The sequence below is a fragment of the Leptonychotes weddellii genome, chromosome 4, assembly GCF_054177405.1.
Source record: "Leptonychotes weddellii isolate Sample4059 chromosome 4, ASM5417740v2, whole genome shotgun sequence".
Taxonomy (NCBI): Eukaryota; Metazoa; Chordata; class Mammalia; order Carnivora; family Phocidae; genus Leptonychotes; species Leptonychotes weddellii.
This window is the reverse complement of record NC_138372.1, coordinates 88,577,384-88,591,153: the sequence shown is the minus strand read 5'-3', so window position 1 is coordinate 88,591,153 and position 13,770 is coordinate 88,577,384. Positions and strand designations below refer to the sequence as shown.

Below are 13,770 nucleotides of genomic sequence, written 5' to 3'. Positions count from 1 at the left end.
AAAAAAAAATTACTTTAAAAAAAAGACTACTGATATGAAGGCTGCTAGTTGAACATGACTAAGGATTTCATTTAGACAAATTTTTTGTAGTTTTCTATAAAGAAATATTTAACACTACGTATATCTCTCTCCTCCTCACCTTCTCCCAATCTATCCCATTCCTCCTCTCCCAATCTCTATCAGAGCTCCAAATTTATTTGTAACTGGAGTTTGTATTTATTCATTTGAAAAAAAGTTTATTCTACCACTTCAGAAATTAAATTGGAAAACCATTTAACTATAAAACCTGTAAGATCTTTTTTAAAATCTAAAATTCTTTGATTCTACAGCTCAAAAATTATGGTTTTATTTAATATTATTCTTTACCACCAGCCATGCTGATATGAAAACTGGCTTTACTATTTGTTCTGTATCTCACCAAAGATGCTTTCATTGATGACTGTTCTTGTTCTTTGCTTTTATAAAGTCCTAGTTCTGAGTCTCTTTCTTCAACTATTTTATCATATTGGTGCTACAATAAACAGAGAAAATATTTTAGGTATATTAGAACACAAATAAATTATGTTTTAATAATACTGGTATCCTTATGCATTTAATATTCACAGAAAATGTCAATAAATTCAGTGATATATATATTTGAGCTTTTTTCTGATTTTTCAAGTCATTTTTATTCAAATAACATAAACAGTGAAACACAGAAAACAGTCTTGAAAATAATCAAATACAAGAACAAAAAATTCTTTTTAATTGAAAATGTTGAATTTCATAATTTAAAATATAGGCTAGAAACACCAAGACCTCTTAGAAAAGTTACTGATTCCAGATCTGGGGCAGGAAATACAAGATGAGTCTTGAACATTTTATCATAATAGAAAGCCAAAAAGCTGTCAGAGTTTATTAGGGTCAAGTCAAAAGGACTGGCTCGCTAGTTTGAAGAGCCTCCCACTGGCCAAAAGAGAAACAATTTGAGTGTCAAGGATTAGACTGGATTGAGACATACCAAATATGTTTAAATCTATGAGTTCATAATATTTTTATGAATTTTGTTAATATTTATTATTAAAATACTTTGTAATCCTCATTGGTTACCTCATATATTAAATCCCACCAACAATTTTAAAGATGAATAGGTAGGTATAGCCCACCTCTTCTCTCCAGATATTGAAGGGAATAAAGCTGAATTCCATAACAGAATGATTACTTTTAAAACAACAAAAAATAAAACATACTCACAAACACAACAAACATTAATTCTTTCATCTATTTATACCACTGATAAAAATTTGTTTAGCCTAATATGTGTTAGACATACATAAAGGTATATTTATATCCTTTACCAGATACATATTCTGGGGATGTACTTAAATAGATATAAGGTGGAAAGTGCTGTAAGAGAGTACTAGGAAAATTCAGAAGAAAAAGGATTACTTCCATACATAATAGATGACAAGGAGAGATATTCTCAAGGAAGTGTCACCCAAACTCCCCTTTGTGTGGTTAAGACCTGAACTTAGAGAGACAGGAGATCAAGAGTATTCTAGCTCTAATCAGTCATTATTGCATAATTTTCTGACAAATCAGAATGCTATCTTGATTTCACCATCTTTATGCGTCAGTATAGCTCTAATTAATAGTTCTCATCACACACACGTTACCTTATGTTTTTCCATAAGTGCTACCATTTCAGCTATTTTATGTTGACATCGTATATCAATTTCTTTCTGTAATTTTACAGCTTCATCAGCTATTACTTTTGCTTTCTCAACCTATCAAGTAAAGTATTTCTTAAAATTAATGCACAAACAAATTTAACTTAAACGCAAAGACCATATATACTACTTAAATAAAATGCAGAAATCAAACACCAGGAAATTAGGAAAGCCAAGTAAAAAATGCATTCTGTTTTGGTTTATTTTAGGGTGTTCTATCAAGTAAGATGATAGTATAACACTGTAATGACCACTTAATCTTCTCAAAATAATAAATACATAAAAATACTTAGAAAACAAAGATACTTTTAAGCTTCTATAAAACTAACCGTCTCATATAAATTTATTAAATCTTTTAAAAATCATAACAAGATTAAGAATTGCTTTTCTCTTAAAATGCTAATAAATAAATAGTTTTAATATAACAAATTTTCAAAATATTTAGTTTTTCCTACCTCTTCCAAAAGATTTTCTTCTGATATCTTTTTGTCCTTAATTTCTTTTTGATAGCTGTCAGTCATTTCTTTAAATTTCTGCTTGGTACCTTCTAGTTCTAATTCTAATTTACTGACCTTTGAGTAAAGAAAATAACATTAACATTAGTAAATGTTATGGATTACTTGAAAATATTCTGTATTCATTTTGTGGTTTTGTGAATCTCAAAACATTACTGATTCATTGAAATTATGGCTGGATCATTTTCCTTACATTTTTCATATGGTGAGATGTGATTTTTCACAAAACCCCTAAAATACATATTTAGTCCTGACAAGTAATATTTTAAAAGCAGCCATATTTTATTTTTAATGCATTTCTCAGCAATATTTAAATTATTTGGTCTCAGGTTTAGGTTTTATTACAGTGACTATTCCATTTGGATAGAATACCCATGTGATTCGAAGAAAAAGTGTATTCTTTTTTAAAGAACAGCTTTATTGAGGTGTAACGGATATACACAAAAAACTACACATAGTTAATGTACACAATTTGATGAGTTTAGACATATGCATACACCATGAAACCATCACCACAATTAATATACATAATGCATCCCCTCAAAAAGTTTCCTTCTAGCCCTTTGTTTTCTACCATAAAAACACTTTAACACGAGATCTATCCTCTTCACAAAATTATAAGTTCACAATACAGTACTGTTGACTTTAGGTACGGTGCTGTACAGCAGACCTCTAAAACTAATCTATCTTACATAACTGGAAACCTTATACAAGTTGAAGAAGTCTCCATTTCCCCCTCCCCCTTACCCATTCTAATCTCCATTCTAATCTCTGCTTCTGTAAGTTTCACTCATACCTCATAAAAGTGGAATCATGAAGCATCTGTCCTGTGATTGGCTTTTGTTGTTGAATTGGAAGTGATCTTTATATATTCTGGATACCAGATCATTATGAAATATATTATTGGCTAATATTTTCTCCCGTCTTATGGGTTGCCTTTCACTCTCTTGATACTGTCCTTTGATACATTCAATGAAATTTCTACCAACATTCCAACTATCTTTTGTCAGAAATAGAGAAGTTGATCCTAAAATTTATATGGAATTACAAGGGACCCCGAGTAGCCAAAACAATCTTGAAAAAAAATGGTGTTGGAGGACACATAACCTCCAATTTATAATTTGTAATCATTTGTAATAAAATTTATGACAAATATACCATAATCAGAACTGTGATACTGACATAAGGTAAAATAGAGATCAAGGCAATAGAATTGGGAATCCAGAAATAAAGCCATAAATGGTCAATTTATTTTCAATAAGAATAACAAGACAATTCAATTGGGAAAGAATACTCTAACAAATGTTGCTGAGACAACTGATATTCACATGTAAAGGAGTAAGTTGGACCCTTAACCTCATACCATATAAAAAAATTAACTCAAAATAGATTAAGGATCTAAATGTAATAGCTAAAATTATAAAACTCAGAAAAAAAAACAGGAGTTAACATTCATGGATCTAGCAATGGATTCTATATATGACACTAAAAGCATAAGCAAATGAGAAAAACAAAGTAGATTTCATGAAAAAGCATAGTCTTGGAGAGATTTTCTATAAAGAATATCTTTAATTTCTATTGTTTTCATGTTTGTACAAAAATTTACTGAGTCATGTAGACATGACTCAAATATAGAAATTATTGAAAGAAAGAGAAACCTTAATTGCCACCCACCCTCTAGAATCACTTATTACCATAGAGCTGAATTAGAATTGAGGAGTAGGGTACATATATGGGAGGGATAGGAATTGGGGAAGGGAGGCATAGGTAATTTAACAAAGAATCAGACTCTATTCTATACTCATGAGTCAACCACCAATTTTAAGACAGAGCATATTATCAATATTGATAAATACTTCTGGGTGCTTCTCTTCATTAGTGTTCCCCTTCTGCCCCTCAAATGTAACAAATATTCTTTTTATTTATTTTTTTTTAAAGATTTTACTTATTCATTTGAGAGAGAGAGAATGAGAGACAGAGAGCATGAGAGGGAAGAGGGTCAGAGGGAGAAGCAGACCCCTTGCTGAGCAGAGAGCCCGATGCAGGACTCGATCCTGGGACTCCAGGCAGTCGTTTAACCAACTGAGCCACCCAGGCGCCCTGTAACAAATATTCTTAATATTCATTTTTCCCTTGCTCTTCTTTATAGCTCTACTGAATAATTATATATCAATATTTCAGAGTTTGTTTTTGAACTTTATATAAATGTTTTCATTGTATGTTTATTTTTCTATCTTGCATTTTTCATTCAGCAGTTTATTTCAGATGAGTGTAAACATAGTTCTTAATTTTCAATGCTAAGCAGTGTTCCACTGTATGAATATACTGTGGTTTATTTATGTATTCAATTGTTCAGACACTGAATTGTATCAAACTTGGGGACAATATACACAATAATGCTATAAATGTTCTTGTATCTCCTGGTACAAATGTGTAATATTTCTTTGTAGTATATACCTAGAATTCAAATTGGTTATAGGGCAGGTTGCATGTTCAACTTTACAAGATAATGACGTTATTTGCCACAAAGTACACGTATCAATTTAAATTCCCAGCAACAGCGTGTTAGGAGTTTCGCCTGCTTCACAACCTCACCAACAGTTGATAGTAACAGTCAAAAGTGCTTTGACTGAAGTTTTGTCATTTGTATTTTCCTAAAAATTTTATGTTTAATTCTTCATGTTTTCTATTCTGTGAAATTTCTATTCAGGTTTTTCATTTATCTATCTGGTTGCTTTATCTTAATGATTTATGGAAATTCTTTATTAATTATAGATTCTAATACTTTGTTCATTATATATGTATAATAGATATTTCTCCCAATATTAGGTTTGTCTCTTTGCTTTCTAAATAAGCAAAAATTATTAATTATAGCATATGTGAATTTATCAATATTTTCAAACATGATTGTATTTTTTACATTGCTTAGGAAATCTTTCTTGATCCCAGAGTCCTGGGATCCAGCCCCGCATCAGGGTCTCTGCTCAGAGGAGGGACCCCTCTCTGCCACTCCACTTGCTTGTGCTTTCCTGCTCTGTCAAATAAATACATAAAATCTTTTAAAAATAAAATAAAATAAAACCATCTGAGTTTAAAGTTTGCTTTTTATGAGATTTTAAATTGTTGATTCAATCTCTGTAATAAGACAACCCAGAGATATTCTGTATTTTTCTCAAACAGTTTGAAGTCCTGCCTTTAACATTACATCCCTAAGGAATTCATTTTTATATGTAGCGTAGGGGTACAATTTCATATTTTTATATATGAAGAGTCAAATGTTTCAGCACTACATATCCATAATACTACCCTCGTATTATATAAAATTACCACTTATGCATGGATCTTTGCCTAGATTCTCTCTTCTGTTAAACTCATTTGATTACCTCTGTGCCAATACTATGCTCTTAATTACCTTTGCTTCACAATTAATCTTTATATCTGGTCAGGCACATTTACTCCACCTTGTTCCTCTTGAGAAATGCCTTAGTTATTCTTGGCCTACTGCTCTTACATTTAAATTTTAAAACCAATTTGTCAGGTTCTACAAAGATCCTTGGTGAAATTTTAATTGAAAATGTAGATCAATTTAGAAAAAAAAAACAGCGTTTTCACATAAATCGTCTATTTTTAAAATTGTATTTTCTTTTTCTTAGGTAGGCTCCACATCCAGTGTGGAGCTCAGTGCAGGGCTTGAACCTACAACCCTGAGATCAAGACCTGAGCTGAGATCATGAGTCAGATGCCTAACCAACTAAGCCACCCAGGAGCCCCTAAATTATATTTTCTAATAGCTTGTTGCAAATTTGTAAAACTAGTAATGATTTCTCTGTAATGACCATATATCTAACAACATTATTAAACACATTTAATAACTGTATTAATTCATCTATAGATTCTTGTAGATTTGCTACATATACAACTCCCATCTAAAACCACAAGTTTTGGGGCACCTGGGTGACTTATTTGGTTGAGCGACTGCCTTTTGCTCAGGTCATGTTCCCAGAGTCCTGGGATCCAGCCCCGCATCAGGGTCCCTGCTCAGAGGAGGGACACCTCTCTGCCGCTTCCCCTGCTTGTGCTTTCCTGCTCTGTCAAATAAATACATAAAATCTTTTAAAAATAAAACCATCTGAGTTTAAAGTTTGCTTTTTAAGAGATTTTAAATTGTTGATTCAATCTCTGTAATAAGACAACCCAGGCAAATTATTTTTTTTGAGATTGTTTTTTGGTTAATCTGCTTCAAGTTTTTCAAATATATTAGCATAATGATGTTCATAGTAAATGTATTACCTTTCAACTATGATTAAAAATACATGTTCCTTGAAAAAGAAAAGCTGAAGGCATCATAATTCCAGACTTCAAATTATATAACAAACAGTAATGATCAAAACAGTGTGGTACTAGCACAAAAGTAGACACACAGATCAACAGAACAAAATAGAAAGCCCAGAAATGAACCCACAACTATATGGTTAACTAATCTTCAACAAAGCAGGAAAGATTATCCAGTGGGGGGGGGGGAACAGTCTCTTCAACAAATAGTGTTGAGAAAACTGAACAGCAACAAGTAAAAGAATGAAACTGGACCACTTTCTTATACCCTACACAAAAAATATATTCAAAATGAATGAAAGAACTAAATATGAGACCTGAAACCATAAAAATCCTAGAGGAGAACACACGCAGTAACCTCTTTGACATTGTCCACTGCAACTTCTTTCTAGATATGTCTCCTGAGACAAAGGAAAGAGAAGCAAAAATAAACTACTGGGACTTAATCAAAATAAAAAGCTTCTGTACAGTGAAGGAAATAATTGACAAAACTAAATGGCAACCTACCGAATAGGAGAAGATATTTTCAAAGGACAAAGCCAATAAAGGGTTAGTATCCAAAACCTATAAAGAACTTTTAAAACTCAACACCCAAAAAATAAATAATCCAGTTAAAAAATGGGCAGAAGACATGAATAGGCATTTTTCCCAAAGAAGACATACAGGTGGTCATTGGACACATGAAAAGATGTTCAACATCACTCATCATCAGAGAAATACAAATCAAAACTACAATGAGATATCACCTCATACCCCTCAGAATGGCTAAAATCAACAACATAACAAACAATAGGTATTGGCAAGAATGTGGAGAAAGGGGAGCCCTTGTGCACTGTTGGTGGGAATGCAAACTGGTGCGGCCACTCTGGAAAACAGTATAGAGGTTCCTCAAAAAGTTAAAAATAGAACTACCCTACGATCCAGCAATTGCACCATTAGGCATTTACCCAAAGAATACAAAAATACTAATTCAAAGGGATACATGCACCTCAACGTTTATAGAGGCATTATCTACAATAACCAAATTATGGAAACAGCACAAGTGTCCATCGACTGATGAATGGATAAAGAAGATACACACACACACACACACACACACACACACACACACACACACACACTGGAATATTAGCCATAAAAAAGAATGAAATCTTGCCATTTGCAATGGATGGAGCTACAGAGTATTATGCTAAACAAAACAAGTCAGTCAAAGAAAGACAAATACTCATATGTGGAATTTAAGAAACAAAACAAACTAGCAAAGGGAAAGAAAAGAGAAAGAAGCAAACCAAGAAACAGACCCTTAACTATACAGAACAAACTGATGGTTACCAGAGGGGAAATGGGTGAGGGGATGGGTTAAATAGGTGATGGGATTGAAGAGTACACTTGTTGTGATGAGCACTGGGTGTTGTATGGAAGTGTTGAATCACTATATTGTACACCTGAAACTAATATTACACTGTATGTTAACTAACTGGAATTTAAATAAAAACTTAAAAAATATACATGTTGTATACTTCCAAGGAATATAGCAGAGTAGGAGGACCCTTAAACTCACCTCATCCCACAAATACAATTAGATTGTACAATTAGATACACCCACATCAGTGTAAATAACCTTGAAAAGGACCTGAAAGTGTCAGAACAGACTCTCCACAGCTAAATGTAGAGAAGAGGCCACATCAAAAGGGTATGAAGGGTTGAGACACAATTGGGAGCAAAAGGTACCTGCAGGACTATTCCTTGGAGGGATAAGCTCCATAGGCCAGGAAACATAATGGAAAGGGGAGGAGACCAGAACCTCTCCAAGCACACCAGGCACAGGGAACGTGTATGAAAATGAGAGGGGAATGATTTACGGAGTTCTCAGAATCAGCAGGGCTTAACACCTGGAACTTTAAAAATCAGCAGGCATGGCTCTGGGAGAACTGGGAGGGTGATAGGAAACTGAGTCCCCACCCTTAAAGAGACAGCATAACAGCCCCACGGAAATACAGCATAGAAGCAGCAGTTTGAAAAATGCCTAGACATGGGCAGGAGATTTATTTACTGATCTCAGAGTGTGTGCTAGAGGTGTAGGGATTATTAGGAGAATTCTCCAAGAACAAAAGAGCTGGCAGGCATCATTCTCCTCCCAGCCTAGACACACAGACACTTGTGGGAACCAGTGTGGCACCTAGACTCACAACTTAACTTTCTAGCAGCACACACTAGCCCCTCCTGCCAGGCCTCTGCTCTAGGCCCCCGGCCACAACAGAGCTGCACAAACCTTCCTAACACAGCACACTCCACCCCAGTGTTCTTCTGTGGACCTGCCCCCCGCCAATAAACCCTTGGCCAAAGCCCATCCAAAGTGGTGCCACAAGCCTAGCATGGTGTAAGCAGCCCCAACAGGGACCAGCACCACTCCAAAGTAACTCCTATCCTGGGGCGAGGGGAAGATAACCACACATGCAAGTCCATCTGCAGCCCCAGCAGTGAGCTGGGGGCAGGCCCCCTGGTCTTACCATAGGCTGCACCCACCAATGAAAATTTCTGTGTGAATTTCTGTGTGAAAACACAGAGAAAGTACCCAGCAGTTCAGTGTTACCACATCTCTGGCAAAAGCCCAAGGTGGCTCCAGAATGACCCACTAACAACACAGGGAGCAAACTCTGCCCGCAACTAACAAAGAAATCCATCACAGATGACTGGAATGAAGGCAAAAACAGCTCAGCCACAACTGTAGGGCATATGCAACACATATAGGAGACACTCCTGAAGCACCAGGTTCTGGTGAACAGAGGACATTGCACTGCAAGGCACTACAGGACCTCTTTCTCATAAGGCCATTACTTTCAAGAGCAGGAAACATAGTTGATTTTCTATATATATATATATATATATATATATATATATAGAAACACCAAGAGTTAGACATTATGAGGAGACAGAGAAATATGTCCCAAATGAAAGAATAGGATGAAATCACAGCAAAAGAGTTAAACAAAACAGAGATAAGTAATATGCCTGATAGAGAATTTAAAGTAACGGTCATAAAGATACTCATTGGACTTTAGAAAAGATTGGAGGACCTCAGTGAGACCCTTAATAAAGAGACAAAAAACATAATAAACAACCAATCGGAGATGAAGAATTCAATAACTGAAATTAAAAATACACTATATTAAATAAATTGTGGACTGAAGGAAGCAGAAGAATGGATCAGCAACCTGGAGGACAGAGTAATGAAAGTAATCAGGCTGCACAGGAGAGAGAAAAAATAATAACAAAAAATGAAAATACAGTAAGGGAACTGGGCAACACCAACAAGCATAATAACATTCATATTATAGGGATCCCAGAAGGAGAAGAGAGAGAAAAGGGGGAAGAAATTTTATTTGATGAAATAAAAGCTTTGAAAACTCCCCAAATCTGGGGAAGGAAAAAGAAATCCAGATCCAGGAGGTAGAGAGAGTCCCCAACAAAATCAACCCACAGAGGTCCATAGAAAGACACATAATAATTAAAATGGCAAAAAGTAGTGATAAAGAGAGAATTTTAAAAGCAGCAAGAGAAAATAGTTATATACAAAGAAAATCCTGTAAGGGCTTTTTCAGCAGAAACTTTGCTCGTCATTTTTCAGCAGAAACTTAGCAGGTCAGAAGGGAGTGGTATGATTCATTCAAAGTGCTGAAAGAAAAAATCTGCAATGAAGAATACTCTATCCAGCAAGGCTATCATTCAGAATAGAAGGAAAGATAAGGAGTTTCCCAGACAGACAAAAGTTAAAGGAATTTATGATCACTAAACCAGCCCCACAAGAAATGTTAAAGGGCACTCTTGGAGTGGAAAAAAAAAAAAAAAAGACCATAAGCAGGAGTTAAAAAAGGAGGAAGCACAAAAGCAATAAAATTAAGTACATCTACAAAAATCAGTCAAGGGATTCTCAAAAAAAAAAAACAATGTAAAGTATGACACCATATACCTAAAACATGGCAGGAGATAAAGAATGGGTTCAAACTTAAGTTAATAGAGACTGTAATATGCAAAAGATGTTATATACAAACCCAATGCTGACCACAAATCAAAAACTAGTGATATGCAAAAAATAAAAAGGAATTCAAGTATATTACTGAAAAAAAGGCAGCAAACCGTGAGAAAAGAGAGCAAGAGAATAAAGAAAAAGAACTATAAAAACAGCCATAAAACAGTAACAAAATGGCTATTAGTACAAAGCTATCAATAACTATTTGGAATGTAAATGGACTAAGAGCTCCAATCAAAGGACACAGGATGATAGGTGGATAAAAAAGCAAGACCAATCTATATGTTGCCTATAAGAGACTCATTTCAGACCTAAAGACACATGCAGATTGAAAGTGAAGGGATGGAAAAAATTTATCATGCAAATGGAAGTGGAAAGAAAACCAGGGTAGTAATACTTATATTGGAGAAAATATACTTTAAAACAAAGACTGTAACAAGAGACAAAGAAAGACATTATACAACCATAAAGGGAACAATCCAATACGAAGATACACCAACTGTAAATATTTATGCACCCAAGATGGGAGCACCCAAATACATAAGCAGCTAACATAAAGGAAGTAATCAATAGTAATTCAATAACAGTAGAGGACCTGAACACCCCACTTATATCAATGGACTGACCACCAAAACAAAAAATCAAAAAGGAAACAGTGGCTTTGAGTGACACATTGGGCCACATGAATCTAACATATATTTAGAACATTCTATCCTAAAACAGCAGCATATACAATCTTTTCAACAGCACATGGAACATTCTCCAGAATATATTACATATTAGGCCACAAAATAAGTCTCAATAAATTAAAAAAGACTGAAGTCATTCCATGAATCTTTTCTGACCATGACACTATAAAACTAGAAATCAACCACAAGAAAAAAATATGGAAAAAACACAAATACATGAAGATTAAATAGCATAACACTAAACAGTGAATGGGTCAACCAAGAAATCAAAGAGGAAATCCAAAACTACATGGAGACAAATGAAAATTAAAACACAACAGTCCAAAATCTTTAAGATGCAGCAAAAGCTGCTCTGAGAGGAAAGTTCATAGCAATATAAGGCCTGCATGAAGATGCAAACAAATTCTCAAATAAAAAACCAACCTTACACTGAAAGGAGCTAGAAAAAGATGGGAAAAAAAAAAACCAAAACCAAAAGAAGGAAAAAAAATAATAAAGATTAAAGCACAAGTAAGCAAAAGAGAAACTAAATTAACAATAGAACAGATCAATGAAACCAGGAGCTGGCTCTTTGAAAAGATCAACAAAATTGATAAACCTTTAGCCAGACTCATAAAAGAGAGAGGACTCAAACAAAATCAGAAATGAAAAAGGAAAAATAGCAACTGACAACACAAAAACACAATTACAAGAGAATATTATGAAAAAATTACATGCCAACAAATTGGACAACCTAGACACAGATAAATTGTGAGAAAAATAGAATCTTTCAAAACTGAATCAGAAGGAAATAGAAAATTTGAACATACTGAATTCTAGCAATGAAATTGAATCAGTAATCAAAAAACTCCCAACAAATCAAAAGTCCAGAACTAGATGGCTTCACAGGCAAATTCTGCCAAACATTTAAAGGCTAGTTAGTACCTATCCTTCTCAAAGTATTCCAAAAAATAGAAAAGGAAGGAAAATTTCTAAATTCATTCTATGAAGCTAGCATTACCCTGATATCAAAAGCAGATAAAGACACCACAAAAAAAAAAGAGAACTATAGGCCAGTATCTCTGATGAACATAGATGCAAAAATCCTCAATAAAATACCTGCAAACCAAATCCAATCATACATTTTTTAAAAATCATTCACTATGATCAAGTGGGATTTATTCCAGGGTTGCAAGAGTGGTTCAATATTCACAAATCAATCAACATGATACATCACATCCGTAAGAGAAAGGATAAGAAACATATGATCATTTCAACAGATGAAGAAAAAGCATTTGACAAAGTATATCCATTCATAATAAAAACCCTTAATAAAGTGACTTTAGAGGGAACATACCTCAATATCATAAAGACCATATATGAAAACCCACAGCTAACATCATCATCAATGGGGAAAAATTGAGAGCTTTTCCCCTAAGGTCAGGAACAAGACAAGGGTGTCCACTCTCACCACTTTTATTCAACATAGTAATGGCACAACATTCAGACAACAAAAATAAATAAAAGGCATCCAAATCAGTAAGGAAAGAAGAAGTAAAATTTTTACTATTTGCAGATGACATGACACCGTATATAGAAAACCCTAAAGACCACCAAAAAACTGCTAAAACTGATAAATTCAGTAAATTCACAGGATACAAAATCAATGTACAGAAATCTGTTGTGTTGCATTTCTACACACCAATAATGAAGCAGCAGAAAACAATCCCATTTACAATTGCATCAGAAATAATAAGATACCTAGGAATAAACCTAACTTAAGAGGTAAAAGACCTGTACTCTGAAAACTATAAAACATTGATGAGGGGCGCCTGGGTGGCTCAGATGGTTAAGTGTCTGCCTTCAGCTCAGGTCATGATCCCGGGGTCCTGGGATCGAGCCCCACATCAGGCTCTCTGCTTCACGGGAAGCCTGCTTCTCCCTCTCCCTCTGCCTGTCCCCATGCTCATGCTCCCTCATTCTGTATCTCTGTCTCAAATGAATAAATAAAATCTTTAAAAAAAATTGATGAAAGAGATTGAAGACAACACAGAGAAATGGAAAAACATTCCATTCTCATGGATTGGAAGAACAAATAGTGTTAAAATGTCTATACTACACAAAGCAATCTATACATTAATGCAATCCCTATCAACATACCAACAGCATTTTTCACAGAACTAAAAAAAAACCATCCTAAAATTTGTATGGAACCAGAAAAGACCCCAAATAACAAAAGCAATCTTGAAAAAGAAAAGCAAAGCTGAAGGCATCACAATTCCAGACTTCAAGTTGTACTACAAAGCTGTAGTGATCAAGGGGCGCCTGGGTGGCTCAGTCGGTTAAGCGTCTGCCTTCGGCTCAGGTCATGATCCCAGGGTCCTGGGATCGAGCCCCGCATCGGGCTCCCTGCTCTGCGGGAAGCCTGCTTCTCCCTCTCCCACTCCCCCTACTTGTGTTCCCTCTCTCGCTGTGTCTCTCTCTGTCAAATAAATAAATAAAATCTTTAAAAAAAA

General features: G+C 34.7%; 1 protein-coding gene across 1 annotated transcript in view; it reads right to left on the bottom strand.

The window, feature by feature from the left end:
• The window catches only part of LOC102745610 (synaptonemal complex protein 1), an 86,065-nt gene that overhangs the window by 33,334 nt on the left and 38,961 nt on the right, over positions 1 to 13,770 (bottom strand). The window contains exons 13-15 of the mRNA XM_081817110.1: positions 2,165 to 2,281; positions 1,656 to 1,766; positions 419 to 511 (exon numbers count right to left, since the gene is read on the bottom strand). Of these exons, the coding sequence (XP_081673236.1) occupies positions 419 to 511; positions 1,656 to 1,766; positions 2,165 to 2,281 (321 nt within the window). The remainder of the gene's footprint in view (positions 1 to 418; positions 512 to 1,655; positions 1,767 to 2,164; positions 2,282 to 13,770) is intronic.